Raw genomic sequence first — 19,608 nt, forward strand, 5'->3', positions numbered from 1 at the left:
CTGTAACTGAGGTAGTGCTGAGACCTGAGCTGGGTCCTTCACAACCACCAGCCTGCGGACCAACTGGTCAGCTAAGTCTACCTCCTTTGTTAGCACCTTAGTACGAACACTGAAAGTGAAAACTGTCCTTCTGAGGGTCTGCTACATCAGCTTATAGGACTACAGCACCCTTTGGGAACAGCTTCCCCACTTATCATCCTTAGCTTTTGAGAGCAGGGTCTCAGAAGAGCACACATCAATACTGCTTGCAGAAATACTGTAGGTGAACAGTAAAGCAATTTATTACCATAATTTCAGCAACAGTTCTTTTTCTTCAAACCGATATTGCCCCAAAGTGTCTTTAAAAAAGGTTGATGGAATTCCATTTCTGAAATAACCTAGGTGAGATATCACCCAGTTACTTTTTATCAGGACACTGGATGCACCTCAAATGAATATATTAACTTGGGGATGACAAAGCCCAGATGCCATTATATCTCTAGACTAACTTGTTTTATAACACGAAATATGTATCACAGGCCAAACTACCAAAACTCTGGCACCTTCAATTCAAAAGTGACTTCATCTCTCTGCAAGCTTGAAAATCCACCTGGCAAGAATCCACGGTCTGAAAAGTAACTGCTCATTCTGCAGAAGGAATGGCTATTAAAAAAATAAAATCTATCCCATAATCCTTGGGGTATGTTTCAGAGTTCCTAAATTCGATGCCAAATTTTAATGCTGGCTCATGAGCAGATTCTGCAACATACAAAAACAAAACAAAAGCCCAATCGCTCCCAAAGGAAAAGGTTTCATGAGAATGCCTGCTGCTCTGGGGCCTTGGACATGACTGCCCCACATGAGCAGTTGGAAGTTTATAGTGTGGGAGTGTCTTCAGTTCCTGGCTTGCCCCAAAGGAGCCAATTTCTCAGTGGTTCTGCCTTGCATCCTCACTTCATCCTAACACAAAGCAAAAGCTCTCCAAGGGAGGGAGCCCCTATGGTATTCATATGAATGACTGCAAGAGTTTCTCTGGATATGGGTGCCCTGGGGGAACTCCCAAGAAGGAGAAAACCACTGCAGATCATGGAGTTTCACACGGAAGATGTGACCGCTTGCTAATTCTGAACAATTAATTGTTGTCACTTCTCTCAAAATCAGAAATGAGGATGCTTTCTTCCAAAGCAGGAACATCAGCATTGATCTGTGGCAAATAGGCGTTTCTGACCCACAGTATCCTGCGGAAGAGCTGGTTATTCTGCTTGTAGAGGCACCACAGAAAAAGGGAAATGGCAGCCAGCATCACCAGTGTCACAAGAACAGCCAGAGCGACAAGTCCATGGTCTGATGCTGAAAGGAAAGACAGAAATTATTCAAAAGAAAATATAGTTATAATAGATAATTCTAAATATAAACACATAGATGTTTTATGGAAAACATATTATTACTCCCCATATGTCACACATTTTAAATTACAAGTTTAACAGTGAAAAATGTTACCTCACAAAATACCAGCTCAAAATATTTTGTTACTTCTCATAAAAAAAAAAAAAAAAAGAAAAAAAGAAAGTACAGAGAGAACTTACCATTTTCAGAGGGTTCTGTTGCATCAATATCTGAAATCAAATACAGAACCATCATAAAATTGCCCACAGAGATAACAGAAGTTGTTATACATACTCACTGTAGAATTGATACTGAGAAGACAATCTATCTAAAACCATACAAGAGCAGACTGTTCTTTGTTTAATTTGACCCATGTCAACAGGATTCCAAATGGCCAAGTTAAACATGATCTAATCTGTTCCCTAAAATCCCTTAAACTTGGCAGGATATATTAACTGATACTTGTGCAAGGATGAGGAGCAGTATTTATCCACTTTTTAAAGTATAAATGCATGAGCAGAAGCCTGCAGTGGTAGCTACTGTGTCCAACTCAGGCACTTGGAGTGGGCTCTGGAAACACTCCAGTTCTCACAGACTCGCATTCCTACTAATGCAGTGTCTTTGTGGCTTTCCTATCATACGGGGTCTGGGGAGGTCAACCTGATGCTCTGCACATGGCTCACCCATACAACAGCAAGTCTACTGCAGTCAGCAATAACACAACGGCTGCCCAGGTTCCTCAAAAGGAGGGTACCACAGATGGGGTTTTTCTATTTTTAATAATACCAAGGGATGGAATTATTCATGAAAACTAAGAGCAAGTAAGCAAGCAACGAGGAACATGTAAAACAACGGTTATAAGGACACAACTGCCTTCTTTTATGGAAGCACATACCTGCATCCATTTTACATACAAATCCCTTTTTTTCTCTGCATGAAGATAATTGCCAGACACCATCTGTGGTCCTCAGGCTGACGCAGAAATTCCCTTTGAGATGATCAAATTCAGGCTCCCTGATGCCCCAGTTGGAGTAATTTAAGGGAGAACCATCAAACCAGGAGACTGTCTCATCTACCGGCAGAAGTCATAAATCATTATAAAATACACAGCATTTTGATAAATATCTCTGCTTCAGCTGGACTTACCCTCACATAAAAAAAGACTATTACAGAATGCCAGGATTTTGTCTGTTTGACCACTATATCACTTCATTTTTTTACATGAAGGATTTAAAAACATTCTATGTATTTGACATAAGACAGCCTGTAGTGCATCTTTAAGACGAAGATAAAGGCATTCACATACACACATTCATACTGAGTATTCAGTATACTAAGGAGTAACGATTACAAGAAAGCTTGACTGGTTTTACTACATCATAAACAGGTAATAAGAATAAAAAAAACCCTCAAAGGAAGATGGTAGCATTAAAATAACCAAAACCCACTGTCAAAACCTACTGTCTGTAACAAGCAGGATGTTCAACCAAACCATTTGCACAGAATAACCAAAACTGTGCAATTCTTCCAAAATGAAAGCATTTTCGTCTTCATCTTGAATAGTTAGAAGATTTGATCCTACAAATTAAACACAGAACAAGCTTTCAAACAATCTGTGCCATTAAAATGTAATACTGCATTTCAAAATGTTAATAGTGCGAGCCTTAATTGAAAAGCTTGGAAAAATCTGGTTATACATTATAAATTCTTAAATTTGCAATTAATGCGAGAATGCTCAGGCTGATGCAAAGCTGTTCTCACATGATTTTTAAAAAGTTTGAAGGGAAAAACTAATTTTATGTGTTATTCCAGAAATCAATATTTTGGATGGAAAGGAACTTAATTTTTTTAATGTAAACTGCATCCAACTTTGTAGTTGGCTTATGAACTTCACTATCAGCATCTTGAACTAGCGAAAACTCATGCCATGATTTTAGTAATTCCAGATAATATGTATCACAATGATATTTTGTAGCTACAAAATAGTTACCTTGATTTTTGCAGACTTCATATGCAGTATCCAAACTTGTGCCCTGCAGAACTGTGGAAAAGCTGTAGCAACTGTTTTTGAATTTGATCCAGGGAACACTTTTTTCTGAACATAAGCCTTTATAGACAGTGAGTTTCTTTTCTGTGATAGAAATAACAGCACAGCTTTATTGGCACAACAATATACACATTAATATAACATTCCACATTCTGATTTGGAGTAGCGCTAATAAGCATGTTATTGCATCATGCCTCTATTTTTCCAAGTGAAAATGTAGCAGTTGTATATATTTGTATCAGAATTGTAAAGCCGGCTTTATTTCTGATCAAAATCCTTGCTGGATTGCAACAGCAGTACCAGGACAGTCTAACTGGTGCTGTTGTGCAGATGGGAGTCATGAGCTAACTACAGGCACATATGAGCAATCCGGGCTTCCCAGCATCTCCCAGAGGGCTGGGGATTTCCAAGGACTGCATTGCACACATAACTGATGCCAAATACCGTGGCACAGAGGAGGGTTTCCCCCAGTAAGCAGCAGGCAGCCTTTCCAGTGGGCAACATGCTGCAGCAAATTCCTCTGACTCAGGGCAACTCCATCAGCTCACTGCAGCATCCCTTTTTGGCAGTGCTGTAGATCTGGCTGTGTTACCTATGGTCTCTCACACACTTCCTACTTTGCCACAAAACACATTAAAAAAACCCCTACATAAACCTTAGGCTGTATATGATTACAGAACTCGACATAAACAAATTAGAAAATTAGCCAGCTTAGTCACAAAAAACATGTGAAGGAATCATGTTTGTCTTGAAGGATTCCAAAACAGCCTTCTTCTCAACAGATCCTTAAGCTATAAAAAGCTGTAGGCAAACCCTTGGTGATAAATACCACCAAACAAGAACTATTTTGGGAACCGGATGCTGCCAAAGACTCTGTAGTCCTGGACTGAATGGAGTTCCAGACCAGAATTCTGGATTCAAATGAAGCCCAGGTAATGGACAGAGCAGTGCAGGAAACACATGGTTTAGGATACAGCAAAATATTCTTATCTTTACAGAAAAAAGCTGCAAAATATTTTATGTGCAATCAGTGAAGATGTGACTAATTTTTCACTTCTCTCTAAATGTTTCCCTTCTTCCATCCTATAGTTAGTTGCAGCAAACTGAATTTATTTCCCTTCAAGCTAGGTTATTAGCAATCATCATTTTTCACAGATAATATAGTGTTCACTGAAGAGACGAAGTAATTTTCCTGTGTCTTTTTCTATTATGAAAGTGCTCTTTCCATTTCCCTATGGACCAGACCTTATGGCAAATATTTCATGGGGAAAAAATGGTTTCACAAATAGGAGATGCAGCAAGGAAATGCTAGAAATATATTTAAGTTTTGAATAATACTATCATCACTGTTTAACCTCTAACTAATGAGTTTCTTTTCATGTACTTCCACTGTCAATGCACACATGTGCAACTACAAAAAGATTAATACAAAACTGAACTCCGACTTACTAGGTGGCACATGGCAAACGGCTCCTTGCAGAAGTCTTTCACAGTTAGCACTTTTCCAGTGCCCCCACGTATCGATGTAAACACAGCTGCCAAAGGCCTGTGACTCATCATCTTCCCAGAAGGTAAACAAAGACCTTGTCCCATCCGACCATTCAAAGTTAAGCCCATTCTGCCAAAACAAACTTCAGGTTAACTTTCTTATAGGTTTTTCTGATAGGCTTTAGCACCACAGAAGTTCATCTTCTGGTGGCATCCTCCCCAACTATTACAGAATGGCTTTTACTTTTCCGATGGCTGGTAGATCTAGAAGGATCTACAAAAAGCAGTTCCAAGGATCCTCACAACTTACTTCTGGGAGACCACAAACTACATCTAACCGGCTGTTTTCAGCTAGTGGTTATTTGGGCCATTGAGCCACTACAAATGAAGCAACATAATTTCATTGTTGACCCTACCAGGGATTTTTTTGTGTTTTAAAATGTTTTCTATGGCTTTTAGTTTTCAGTAGTCATTGCACCAAACCAGCTGTCATTAGATTTACACATTATGTTGCAAAAAACTTGTTAGGGCTCAAATTTTCCTGGGTTTCATTTCCAGATGCAGACTTCCTGTGACTTCAAATGAGTGACACAGCTCATTAGCTTGCTTCTGGAAACACTCCTTTGCAGAAACAAATTCACAGCCAGGGAATCCACTACATACATCTGAAGTGAACAGGCCGATCCAGTGGTTGTATCCCAGGCGATTCACAATGACTGTGAGGAAAGCTTGGTGATACTGGTTTGTGATGCTGACCAACTCTGCGCCGTTTGCCATGCAGGTTTTTAAAGCCGAAGACCATGTAAAATTCCCACGTAAGAGTTGATATGTTCTGTTTCCATATTCTAAGGTATCCGGCACAGGGTACGTTTCAGATGAGTTGATGACATGTCTGGATGTGTCTGTTATGAACAAAAAGAAAGGAGTTATTCATTTTTTAAAACAAGCAGCTTGAAAGTCAGTAAGAAATCACCTGGGATCTGGTCAGCCACAGTGGGCTGCAGAGTGCTCTTACCCCAGATACCTTGCATGTAATTTAGATTACTTCTTTTTTGACACATTAGTTATTTCCAAGATCAGTTTACAGCACAAAGCCTGGCCTCACAAATGACTGCACTGGCACAATGAGAGGATGACAAACTGCAGTTTGTGGTACAAGTGCTTGGGAGCTTCTTGAGCTCATCTTTACTATCCATGAGCAAATGTATGGAAGACCACAGTACGGGCACTTGAAGAGAAATCCTTTGTGCATAGAGACTTCAGTCTCTTTTTGATAATAAACTAACACAGCAATGTCTAAAAAAAAAATGCAGGGCAGCAGTGGACTTTTTAGATTTAAGAAATAGAGAGTCTCCTATGAGAATAAAAGGTCAGGAGAAAGAGACCATTTCCATCCCAGCCCCATCTGCGATGCTGCTGTGGCTTGCTTTCCTACAGGAGGCAAATTCCTTTACTAATATGATGAATGCTCACAGTATACTTTAAGCAAGACTATTAAAATAAAGCAATGCTTCAGTTTTAATCCTGTTTGTCAGTTTGGATTAATTACCTCTGTCTATAAAACTTCTCTGTGATTACAAACTGAAGTGGGGTACTATGAGCTGGAGTGGTTTTTAGACTGGGCTCCCCTTAAGACTAAGAGTCAAGTATCTTAAAAAAGTAAATTAATTCATTATTTGTCATGCATAAATCATTTAAAATTAGAAATTTCTAAGCAAGGAAAGTTCTGCTCTTGAGCTAACTGAAGCACTCTATTTTGTTCCAGCTTTCACAGTGCACGTCACTGCTTGAAAAAAATGAAAAGGCAGGGAATGCAGTAGAACGCTGCCACAATCCTAAGCCAAGCATCACTAAGAGATCAGAACTCAGTTCAGATCAGCTGCTGGTTTATTTCATTTTAGTTTCCTATAGAAAATAATTATAAAAAGGGGAAATGGGATGCTGGCAGGATGGCAGAAGCAAAGCACTAGTTCCTCTTTCCAGGCACTAATACATTTACATCTTACATTCATCCAGCCAGGAAAACATGGGGTGTGTCCTGAGCATCCACTGCAGCCCCATTTCCCCCCAGTGCCCTGTAGCCTGGCTGCCCTATGGCAATAGTTTTCCTTCTTGCCTTTGAATGCCTTTTCCATCTGCCCGACAGAGCAGCAAGGGGTTAAAATACAAACGATCAGGAGGTAAATGAAACAAACCAGCACGAAAATGTATTTATTTATTTTTTCTACAGCTTGTGCAGGATTACTCCAGCATTCCCCGTAACTGCAGTTCACTATAAATGATGGCTATGGTTTGCTACAACCACACCTGAGCACTGCCCAGAGTTTGTATTTGTTTATTCTACTTCTCGACTCACTCTCCCACACCTCCTAGGCAGCCAGCAGGAGAGGTCGTTTCTTTAGACTCAGAGCTTAACTAAGAGGTGATATATGAAGATGAAGCATATTAAACCACACCTGCAGTATGTACAGCATCCAAGAACACTCTGTACAGGCTCAGATTACAGCCCCCCCCCTTTGCTTACAGTTAATAATTTGCTGCTGATCTATTCCGGTAACATGTCCTGACAGCTTCCCACTGGCAGGTCTGCAGCTGCCCCTGGGAGATGGCTCCAAAGCTGCGCCAGCACCCTGGGGAACCCAGCAGCTCCCCATCCCAGAGGTAATACAGGAATGCGACTGGAGGAAACCAAACAATGCATGGTCCCCGCAAAAGCTTCGTGCTCCTAACAAGGGAACTTTATGGTAATAAAATTAGACAAGTGTGAAAAGAAAAGCCAGACTCTATTTGATCAACCTGCCCATTGGCACTGTTTGGAGAAATATATTTTCTACAGTCTATTCCAATTTAACATTGCAAATCCCCCCCCAATAATCATATATTCCTCAAAATTACCCTCATTTTTCCTTTTGTGATTTCATGCAGTAACTCTGCTGCCATGACAGAAAACATGAAATTTCATCTCTATTCCTGATTCCAAGATAGGCAACAAAAAGCTCAAAGTTTGAAAGAAAACAACTTTTTTTTTTTTTAGAAATTAATTCTATATCACAGCTATTAATTAATTACTGTAGAGCTTGTCTGTCTAAATATCAAACAGTCTTAGAAACCTCTTATGTTCTTGGTTTTACAGACACCTATAACAAGTTGCTTCTGGATGAAAAAAAAGTACAATGAATTCAGTATAGTAAGAAAAGAGAAGCAAAGCAAAACAAAGCCTTACCCTGATCCTTTTGGCAGACAAACCCAAAATTTTTCTGACAGTTTTCTAAGTACCATTTTCCCGTAAAATAAAAATTAGGGTTATTTGATACCACTGTACATAGTGGAAGTTGTTCTTCGACGTTTGCACTGTTATAGCGCTGTCTCTGCAATCAATACAGAGCCTTATATTAAAAAAGACACTGTGTAAAAACAATAGATAATTATTACAGTAAAGTTGGAAGAATAATTATCTGAAAGTCAGTATTACAAATATTTAGGTAGAACAATGAACATACAATACATATACAAATAAAGAGAATTTAAAACAATAAGCTTACTTTCACTGAATAAACTGAAATGCTAAGACAAGCATGGATTAACACTGTGTTGAACAATAGAAATATGAAATTCATAATCTTATTCCTAAATTTTGCTCAGACCCAGCATATGGTACTAACCGTATAATTCAAACTTTGGTGCTTAAAAGCAATACAAGAGAATATGACTATAGCCACAAATTGCATAAATAACTGTCTCAATGGTGTCTTTTTTGCTACCTGTAGTTATACCCATAAATTTGTGCCCACAGCTGTCTGAAGCTGAAAAAATTAAGAGAAGACGAAGTTGCTCTAACAAGTTAGGCCTTGTCTTTGGGACATGATTTTGACGGCTAAACCAACTTCGTGCTGTCCCTAAACCCCCTGGAAATACTCACATGCACTACTTCAACTGGAGACCAGTTGGAATACATTGGAAGATTTTCATTTACCCACTTCTCATAATCATCACTCTGGAAACCTATCCAAACATTAGTTTTCTGTCCAAATAGATTCATTGTTATGAAAGCTGGAAAATGAAACAGGAATAAAATATTAACTGATAACCACTTATGGATAGATGAAGTCTCTTCCAACACACTAAAGCGCTGAAAAATTTCATTACTAATCAAGCACACTACATAGGTACTAGGAAGTAAGAACATGAGCAGTATTTCAGTGTCATCTAACTATAAATTCAGTCAAGCTGCTTAATTTCTGTTGGGTTAAGGTCTAGTCCATTAACTAAGAAGTCTTCCAGAAATGTTTACAGCAGCTTGAACAATTTATGTATTAGTTCAGGGTACTGTCCCATTGAAAAAGCTTTGCTCAGTTTTAGTTGAAAGTAAGATTTCTCAACTAAAGACAGCCAGTGAGATTCCTCCCACCTCCAAATAAGTGATTTTACAAATGTATGAAATTCAATCCCAGATTTTTATAAATAGGGAATATAAATACTTCCCAAAGTACTGGCATTTAGTTCTGATAGTTCCAGTCTAGCACTGTGCTTATGGGCTGTATTGTAGCTCAGCTTTTAAGTGCTATTAAAGGAAGAAAAAGAGATTGCTTTCATAATAGTATGACGCTGCATTCATAATGTAGAAATTTTACATATCAAATTCTTAAATGAGCATTCCATTATATTTTTGTATTTTTAATGCATGGTAGTAAGCACAAAGAATTTTTAACTACTCCTCAAAATGTACCTGTCACACTGCTCAGTGAATATTTGAACCTTTATATTTTGGGAAATCGGGAAAGAGAAATGCTAATTTGTTTAAAGCAGTGGAACCATGAGTAGGATCTGAATGATCTTTTTTCCTAAATCACTATCCAAGATGAAACTTTACCACAGCATCCTAACAAAGAAGAAATTTTATTTATTTAACAATATTTTCAGTACTCAACCTTGTTCCAGTTCATCTTCAAGGGAAGCAAGTGACCCACCATAGCTACTGCAAAACACTTGTGCAGCGTACCAGTTCCTTAGATGCTCTGGATCCTTTGGAATTTGTATCAAAAAGCACTGTTCAAAAAACAAAAAACAAAAAAAATAGGGTTTGTTTTAAAAACTGTTTATCAATTACCAAAAGTAATCACCAAAACATTTCATTTAATATCAAATATTTCATTAGTTTCTGTTCTGCAATGGACCTCTCCAACACGCTTGGTATCAGTTTTTAGCTGCGATCAGGCTTGGATTCAAATCTGCTCTTTAAAGGCAAATGCAATCTGGGTTAAATTTATCATTGTGGTCACTGCACTTCAGCACTGTGATAAACTGCCCACCTCCATGCATACTGCTATTAAGGAATACCTGTATTTATGAGAAGCATGATGAAATAATTGCCTTTTGATGTTCAATTGCAAATAGACTTTGTTTTATAATTATCTTCGATGAACCCTATTTGAAAAAGCATCTTATCAAGGATGACAGCAGTTAGGGATCCATTTAGTTCAACAAGGGGTCAGAGATCTCTTTTGACAACATAAAAGACTCTTCAAATTGTCGTAAGTGGAAAAGAGAGGATGAAGCACGTTTTTTTATGCCAAACGCACAAATACACTTAAGATAGCTTTTGCATATCTGAGTATTCATTTCCTTGAACTAAAGTAAAATTTTTGACACCTTATTAAGACACCTTATTCTCTGTGCAAAGCTACTTAATCAGTGCAAACCTCTGTATCACTGTTTCAGTAGTTAAAACCTAAGGGCCCTGCTTTCAAAAAGGGAGAAAATCTTCAAATATTAAATAATCTTTAAGTGTCCCATTTCTGCCATAAACATGGAAATCATTTTGAATAATCAAACAGCAGAAAAAATGTTATACTTTTAATCCAAAGTGCAGCCAGCCTTTGGGACATACTCCTTGTTGGTTCTGGTCTTTTGGGATCTCTTTCTCTATTTTCCATGCAAATTTACGTTTGCAAATACAGGGAAGAGAGACAGTACAGTTTTCGTCACCCCAGAGTCCTGTGTAAAAAGAAAAATCACAGTTCAATACCGGCTTAAGAATTGGAACGGGTTTTTCCTTAGGTAGCTTAGACATTGTTAAGAAGGGTATCCTTTAGTGGTTGAGTAAGATGACATTCCATATCAAACACATTCGGACAAATCTCATTACAGTGGATCTGATGGTCCATGGGGCTCATTCTTTTATCCCCAGTTTGATTTCATTAAATTTAACCAATTCCTCTACATTGAGTCACATAACACATGCCTGTATTGTCATGTATTTGAAAAAAAAAAAAAAAGGCATAGAAATGATGCCTTCCAGATAAAATAGTTTGACTGCCTTGACATTGAAAATTTTTGGAAGATCCAGGTACTGACATAAAATGCTGACCTGCTTAGGAGGAAAATACTTTTTCAGTGCACTGAACAAGCTGTTGACCAGCTTCCATCTGCTGGCCAGCTGAGGGGTGAGGGTGGGCATCTCTTCCTTTTGTCTGGTATTAGCTATAGTAACACCAAATTTAACAATTTGAAAGCCATGAACCAAACCCCAAGATTACATGTGGAAAAAAAAAAAAAAAAAAAAAAAGAAGGTTTTAAATCTTTTCAGTTTTGGCTTTTGAGGCTGAGATTACAAGGGAGCAGCAACTGGAATTCTTTTTTCCAGCTCTTCTCACAAATACAAAGCTGGGTATTTTTTCTTTGCATGGAACCTGACATGTTTACTTTAGCATATGACTTGCAGATCATCAGAAAACAGACACCGTGAGATGTTAAAAATCACTGGAACCAGCAGCACTGTACTTTATTTTTTAATTACTATAGTAAAACACAGAGCTGTGTGGTGATGTAAAGGCTAGCACCACGAACACAGTACCTCAAAATCCCTCAGCAGATGGGGCACGGGACATGACTTTGATGGATCAGAAATAAGCTAGAAACCTGAGTATCTGAAGTTGTATGCTGATGTAAAAACAGTTTAAAAATGTAGGAAAAATTGCTGCTCAGCCCATCTGGCTCATTTGGTTATGTGAAAACTAACTGTGAAAACTAGCAATGCATTAACATTTTTGCTGTGCCACATAACAGATTCTTAAGTAAAACTAAAGTATCAGTATCACTGGAATCTTTGTATTTTTATATTAGAGAACTGGAACTATTAATATACTTTTAAATCCCACAGATTAGTCTCTGGGCATATTAATGATATTTCACTATTCTTTTCATAACCATGAAAGCAGTTATGAGAATTATAACCATGGACTTGAATACAGATTGCACTTCCTCAGAGCAGTTACAAAATATATACAACCCCTTTGGCCAACAACTTAGCAGGAAAAGGAAATAAGAAATAAACCTGTTTGTGATGAAATGAAGCCACATCTTTTCCCTGGTTTCTCCTGATCTCTTTCCCTCCCTTCATTCCAGTTCTGGTATGTTACTGGTGATTCATCTCTCCAGCTGCACAGAAATGTTAAGAGTGAAGTTACACTTTCTCCTATCTTTACCTAAAAATATACCTTCCATTACAAGCATTTGTAAAGGAGATTCAAGGTAAAAAGGGCCCCTTTATTAACTAAGCATTAAAAAAGATCAGACAACCAACAACAACAAGGTTGATATTCATGCATTTGGCTTGCCTCTTTTATAACCCTTTTGGAAGAAATACTGTAACACAGAGATAAATTAACTGTAATATATTCTGAATGATATTTAATGAGAACCAAAGTTATCTCTTGGATATCCCACTCAGTTATCAAACCATTTTAGTGCATCAGACTGAATGGCAGCCTGCAAACAGGGCATGCCAAGTGCTACTGATGGCAGCTGAAGTGTAGGTATTCTTACCGAAATTCATCACTGAAGTTTTCGGCGTGCAATCCAATCCACCAGTGAACATCACTGTTTGATAGCTATAAAAAAAACATTTTGCCATATGTTTAGCTGTTGCTGCCTTCTTACCAAAGCATTAACAAACTCTAAACTCAGACTCTGTATTCCGACTAACAGCATTTCTATTCTGTTCCAGTGGGGAGAACAGGTGCTAAATCCTGCCCATGTTAATTTATGTCACTTCAGTAAGGTTATTCATGTAAGCAGAGCGTTATTTAGCCCCGTTTCCACTGGACTGCTGATGTATCTGCTGTAAAGTAGGAATTTACGATTTTATTAATTTGCAGCCCATCTGGCTTGAAAAGGACTGTAGACTTAGACCAGAATTTGGTTTTCCACAATTTCTAAAAAAATACAGAAGCAAATATTTCGTTTTAGCATTAATATACTGCTGGTTGTTAATGTTTCCAAGACATTTTCTATAAATGTTTACTGAGTTTGTATATCTCATGCAACAGATTCCTAGAGATCCTTTACAGACCGACTGTCGCTCTCATGGAAGGCTCTAGACCTTCACTCCTAAAAGGCAAAGTATTATGGAAAATCACAGAAATAATGTAATTCAAACACCCACTGTGCTGACTTGATTCTGCCTTAAGCTATGAACAGGCTTTACTTTCAGGGTTAGCCACTCAATAGTCACAGTTTTGGGGTCTTTGGAAAAGAGCTGCCAATAACAACAAAGTTCTGAATGTGCAGGATACTGGAAAAGCCACCCTGAAAAGCATAATTTTTTTTCCCAGAAAGAACTGAAGTGCAGCCTATGTTGTGGCACCCACACTGTCCTTGGAGTTGCAGTTAGGATTTCAACAGCCTACAGCTTATAGAGCAGTCACAAATGAAGGAATTACACATTTCTGACAAAGAAAAGATTCAGGAATGTTGTCCAACTTGGTATTGCCTGCTCCTTGAGTTTGTTTTCCTAATCACAGCACTCAGCCTACACATTACAGTTTTTGAAGAAATAGTGAAAAATGTGATTTCAAATTCCATGCTAAAAACTGCCAGGGTCTTTTGAGGCAGAGCCACGCACCTGCACATTAGCAGAGATGATTCTGATATGTTACTGGCTTCCTTAGCTAAATAGGGCTTCAGGAAGGGATGTGGGAAATGAAGACAGCAAAGGAATTATTTCTAGAGTAAAATGTGTTTGGGATTCTGTCTGGAGCAACCAGCAACCAGACACTCCAAAAGACACAGTGGAAAATAGCCAGTTACTGCCCGAGGGTTTATTTCTTCAAAGGGGTAGTTTTTGTTACCTTCTTAATTTTATTTTGAATAAAGGCTTGTTCACCAGAATTATTTATTGTTGCCATTCCACTGCGAAGCCAGCCACAGACAAACTCATACGTTTCCCAGTCCGTTTGACTGACATGGAAGAGATATTCTGCTCCTTGATAATATGACCACGGCAGTTCTAGAAAACAATGGAAAGTGTCAAAGGTGTGCAGCGGTAAAAACTCATTTCAAGTCTTATTCTTTGTAACCACCATGGCCTGCTTTTAGCCATGTGTCAGAGGACAAATATGCCACAATTAACAGCAGAGCCATATTTAACACACAAATTTGGGGGGGGAGGGGGGGAGGGGAGGATAGGAGGAGGGGAAGCACTAAAAATGCACTATGAGTAAATGTTTAAAAATCATTCTGTAGTGCAGTAATATTAAAAGAGTTGCCCAACCATTGCAAAAAGGCAGTTCTAATGCAAGGGAGAGGTTATCAAACTCGTGTCTTATTACTGGCAACATTCCTTTACCTAATCGAAGCAGTATCTGACGCTTCAGTGTTCCTAAGCAAAGGAGTGCAGATTTTGATCAGTAGCAACTAGTTTCTACAAAATTCTTTAATGTAAATTCTTAACTCAGGACATTTTAGTTATTTTTGCTAGTGACTTGAATTGTATTTCCAAGTTACAATGTTTCAAGATGTGAAAAAGAAAACGTTTTCATACCAGCTATGTACCAATCTGGGTTCTTTGGTTTAACACCTGCAAAAATACATAGATACATTAAAACATTGCTGATTTAGAATGTAAAGAGGTGTTTCATGGAAATTGCTTTCTCTGCATGGTAAGGATTCAATAAAAATCATTCTGAATATTGCTATTCTTGTTTAGGGACAAAAAAAAGAGCTTAACATGGAATACAATAAAATAAATGCCACATTTACTAAACGACATTTTTAGTAAGCTTTACAAATAAGAAATTTGATTAACTCCTGATAACTAACTGCTAATCATTGCCATCCGTTTTTAAACTGACTGGATGTTAGACATGCTAACTGGCCAAGAAACCCTATTGTTCACATATAGTTTCGCTATGATTTCACGTAGAAGACCAACAAGGAGAACTCCAGATGTGGCTAAAAAGCAGGCTTTTAGGTATTTTTTTTTTCCTTGACTCTCCTGAATTGCAAGTAATTGGTATAACAGACAATGTATGTTAATTAACATTTCACCTTTTGGTATTTTGCATATCCATTCACGCTTTTCATTGCAGTGTGCTGGGAAGACCGTTCTATTTACTTTGAACACACCACAGTTTCTTGAATCATCTTCAACATACTTGCCCTCCAGAAATGAAGAAACAACCTGAAAACAACACATTCATTATCTTTTGCCAGCAATTCCAGATGAAGCATTTAAAAATCTCAATACAGAAAAAAATGAAGCATTTGGAGATGAGTCTATGGTAAGAAAATCATAAGCAACAGCTAGAGGTCCACTTCAGTTATGGTGGTAGAAACCAAGAACTAGGATCAACAGCCATGTTCTATCAACATCCTCAACTTTCCCATCTTATATCAGACTTCATCTTTGTAAAAATAATCAAATAGCTATGAAACCTAACAATTTTTTGACATGATTAGCAGTAGTTGCCCACATATAACAGCTTTGCTTTGGTTCAACATGTTGCATGACTGAACTATACACTGGCAGTCCAAAATGACTTAAGTAACAATGACAGAGGTGGCACTGCTCTCTGAGGCTGAAATCCAATTACCTTCTTCAGTTGTTTGATGTTTAAACCACAGGTAATAACCATTAGTGCTCAAGGATGCAAAATAAAAAGTGGTATTAAAAAAGGAAAGACTTAGCTCTGAATGCAGGCATGAACCTAACAGTCATAGAACAAAAAAGCATGTAAGCACAGCTCAAAGGCTTTCCAATGTGTGTGCATGTCTATATATGTAAATATATGTATGTATATGCACACACGTGTTCACTCTGCATATGTCCTGGGTTAAACACAATGTGCTTTGCAGCGAAGCACACATCTGCAGAACTTCATAGTCCTACCAAATTCCTTTCACAGTTGCACAGCCCTTTTGCACAGGCTGCTATTTTCACAGTTGTGTACTATTAATCCTATTGTAACAATTACTTGGACTATGTGGACATGAAAACCAAACAGTTTTCCTAGCCAACATTTGATCACAAGGCTTATTTTTGTGAACTTATGCTCACATATGACTTGAACGGTTACTGAAATATACAGTATGCAGATAGTTACAGGTGTTCTGTCAGACCACTGCCATGTCCCTCCAGAAACCAGGTTTCTCTTACTAAATCCAATCCAGAACTGTCTTTCTTCTGTCCTACGATAGAAACAAAGAAAAATGTAATTTCTCAAGTCCTTTTTCCTTAACTAGATCAGAAATTACCTTTTAAATAGTGTGAATATTCATAGTCATTTCTTCTTGAATTCAATGGATCATTCTACAAGGTATTTCTTAACATTTTAGTATCCTCGAAGTAAACTCTGGTTTTCCTACTGAAATGTTGAATTATATTTTAAAAGATGAAAACATTTAAAACAGGATTAAAATTGCCAAACCTCCATTTCAATGGGGAATGTTAGCTCACAAGAACATCACCTTGACATTTACAGTTGCTCAACAGCTACTGTAAAGATCATCTTCAAAAAGAATCACACTGCAGTATTGCTAATACGATTTTCACCCATTTCCAAGTTCATGCTAGAGTAGAGACTTCTTCAGCCACTGGCAAAGAGGATGGAAGAATCAAAGTTGTGGGTTATTTTTACATATTACTATTATCAAGATATATCTTATTGGTATTAAAAAACTAGATTTACCTATCAAAAATTGTATATAATAAATTGTTTAAAAATATCTCTTCATAGATATTGCTAAAACTAGCAAGATGTGCTCCAAAATCTTGGCATAACGCTTCGGCTTCATCCCATGTTCTTCTCATTAGAACTTTTTCATTGTGAAATACCTGCAATAAAATAAACACTGTCATAAATGCTGTTGATTTTGGAGAGCAGTTGTTTCAGAAACCCCTAAAAATCAAATATTATTCACAGGTTTTCCTACACCAAAGCCATATAAATTCCAAATATAGTTCTGATTCTTAGGACTTCCATTCACTTTCAAAAGCAGCAACGGATGGTAACAATTAACTTTTGTTTGCTGGCTGAAAGAAATAACGCTTTACCAAAAATGTTTTAGGAACAGACTATCCCTCAGCTGATGTGTAGAATCAGAAGTCAAAGCAAGTTTGTCGCATACCTTGTAGCAGCTGAGCAGATGAGCTTCTGACTCCCATCCAAAATAGCAGGAACTCAAATGCTTTTGAAAAGTAAGTTCAGGTTCTTCATAAGAGTTGATTTTTTGCTTGCACAATGACATTGCTTTGAAGTTCTCACAGCTTTTCACCTCCCAGTAACCAACGGGCTGCTGCCCTCGTATAGCCACACATCCACCAGAATGGCCTAGAAAAGGGAATCAAGTATCACAGTATCACAGTATGCTAGAGATTGGAAGGGACCTCAAAAGATCATCTAGTCCAATCCCCCTGCCAGAGCAGGAACACCTAGATAAGGTTACACAGGAATGTGTCCAGGCGGGTTTTGAATGTCTCCAGAGAAGGCGACTCCACAACCCCTCTGGGCAGCCTGTTCCAGTGTTCTGTCACCCTCACTGAGAAGAAGTTTCTTCTCAAGTTTAAGTGGAACCTCTTGTGTTCCAGTTTGTACCCATTACCCCTTGTTCTATCATTGTTTGCCACTGAGAAGAGCCTGGCTCCATCCTCGTGACACTCCCCCTTTATATATTTATACACACTAATAAGGTCACCCCTCAGTCTCCTCTTCTCCAAACTATAGAGACCCAGCTCCCTCAGCCTTTCCTCATAAGGGAGATGCTCCACTCCCTTAATCATCTTAGTTGCCCTGCGCTGGGCTCTCTCCAGCAGGTCCCTGTCCTTCTTGAACTGAGGGGCCCAGAACTGGACACAATATTCCAGATGCGGTCTCACCAGGGCAGAGTAGAGGGGAAGGAGGACCTCTCTCGACCTACTGACCACCCCCCTTCTAATACACCCCAGGATGCCATTGGCCTTCTTGGCCACAAGGGCACAGTGCTGGCTCATGGTCATCCTGCCGTCCACTAGGACCCCCAGGTCCCTCTCCCCTACACTGCTCTCTAACAGGTCGTTCCCCAACCTATACTGGAACCTGGGGTTGTTCCTGCCCAGATGCAGGACTCTACACTTTCCCTTGTTATATTTCATCAAGTTATTTCCTGCCCAACTCTCCAGCCTGTCCAGGTCCCGCTGGATGGCAGCACAGCCTTCTAGCGTGTCAGCCACTCCTCCCAGCTTAGTGTCATCAGCAAACTTGCTGACAGTACACTCAATTCCCTCATCTAAATCGTTGATGAATATATTAAATGATACTGGTCCCAGTACTGACCCTTGAGGCACTCCACTAGATACAGGCCTCCAACTAGACTCGGCCCCATAGACTACAACTCTCTGGCTTCTCTCCTTCAGCCAGTTTGCAGTCCACCTCACTACCTTAACATCCAGACCACACTTCCTCAGTTTAGCTATGAGGATGCTGTGGGAGACTGTGTCAAATGCTTTGCTGAAGTCAAGGTAGACCACATCCACCGCTCTGCCATCATCCATCCACCGTGTTATTTCCTCATAAAAGGCTATGAGGTTGGTCAAGCATGACTTCCCCTTGGTAAAGCCATGTTGACTGCCCCTCATAACCCTCTTATCCTTGACATGCCTTAAGATGGCACCAAGGATAAGGTGTTCCATCACTTTCCCATGGATGGAGGTGAGGCTGACGGGTCTATAGTTACCCGGCTCCTCCTTCTTGCCCTTTTTGAAGACTGGAGTGACATTTGCTTTCCTCCAGTCCTCAGGCACCTCTCCCATTTCCCAAGACTTGGTAAAGATGATGGAGAGTGGCCTAGCAATGACTTCCGCCAGTTCCCTCAGCACCCGCAGGTGCATCCCATCTGGACCCATGGATTTATGGATGTCCAGATTGCTCAACTGGTCTCTAACCCATGTGTTAGTGTTGAGTCTCAGAATAAAGCACTTGAATTTTGTGAATTTTTGGTGAAGTAACTGTTTTATTGACATTGGGTTCTGGGTAAATCCTCGATGAACTTATGAAAGTAGCAAATGGTTTCATCAGCAGCAAGTTTATAAGACTGCCTTGGCTGACAAGTTTGTAAATGAACCATGACAAGTTCCTCTCACAAAGCCACTGGTGACAGGGGAAAGAGCCCACTGCCCCCCCCAGCCACTTTTATTATTGGCTGTTACTCACGTGGCTGGTACTTGTTCCAGTTTGTGTAGCTCACGGAGTGATTCATTCCTGCTGTACTCAGCCAAGAGTATTCTCCTGTGTTGTTAAGGTCTTGCAAGCCTGTCCAAAAATAAGTGCTCTCAGATTTTGCCATGCTCTGGATCATGCTGTTGATAAAAGCTTGCTCAAACCTTAATAAAATAGTCAAGACAAAAGGTTTATTAGAATAAAGTAGATCAATTGGTATTTCAGTGAACAACTCTC

At 38.9% G+C, this 19,608-nt stretch overlaps 1 protein-coding gene across 1 annotated transcript in view; it reads right to left on the bottom strand.

The window, feature by feature from the left end:
* Positions 1-920: 920 nt before the first annotated feature.
* Positions 921-19,608, bottom strand: part of LOC308222611 (secretory phospholipase A2 receptor-like) — a gene marked incomplete at its 5' end in the record, with an annotated part of 37,964 nt that continues 19,276 nt past the window's right edge. Inside the window, 20 exons of the mRNA XM_080620877.1 lie at positions 921-1,329; positions 1,566-1,595; positions 2,261-2,437; positions 2,827-2,943; positions 3,356-3,496; positions 4,862-5,030; positions 5,564-5,802; positions 8,124-8,268; positions 8,820-8,950; positions 9,829-9,946; positions 10,752-10,894; positions 12,234-12,337; positions 12,725-12,789; positions 14,029-14,186; positions 14,721-14,756; positions 15,227-15,359; positions 16,282-16,366; positions 16,867-17,012; positions 17,306-17,508; positions 19,366-19,535. Coding sequence (XP_080477003.1) covers positions 1,112-1,329; positions 1,566-1,595; positions 2,261-2,437; positions 2,827-2,943; positions 3,356-3,496; positions 4,862-5,030; positions 5,564-5,802; positions 8,124-8,268; positions 8,820-8,950; positions 9,829-9,946; positions 10,752-10,894; positions 12,234-12,337; positions 12,725-12,789; positions 14,029-14,186; positions 14,721-14,756; positions 15,227-15,359; positions 16,282-16,366; positions 16,867-17,012; positions 17,306-17,508; positions 19,366-19,535 — 2,728 coding nt within the window. The 3' untranslated portion in view covers positions 921-1,111. The remainder of the gene's footprint in view (positions 1,330-1,565; positions 1,596-2,260; positions 2,438-2,826; positions 2,944-3,355; positions 3,497-4,861; positions 5,031-5,563; positions 5,803-8,123; positions 8,269-8,819; positions 8,951-9,828; positions 9,947-10,751; positions 10,895-12,233; positions 12,338-12,724; positions 12,790-14,028; positions 14,187-14,720; positions 14,757-15,226; positions 15,360-16,281; positions 16,367-16,866; positions 17,013-17,305; positions 17,509-19,365; positions 19,536-19,608) is intronic.

This window comes from Psittacula echo (assembly GCF_963264785.1).
Source record: "Psittacula echo genome assembly, chromosome: 6".
In the NCBI taxonomy this organism is placed as follows: domain Eukaryota; kingdom Metazoa; phylum Chordata; class Aves; order Psittaciformes; family Psittacidae; genus Psittacula; species Psittacula echo.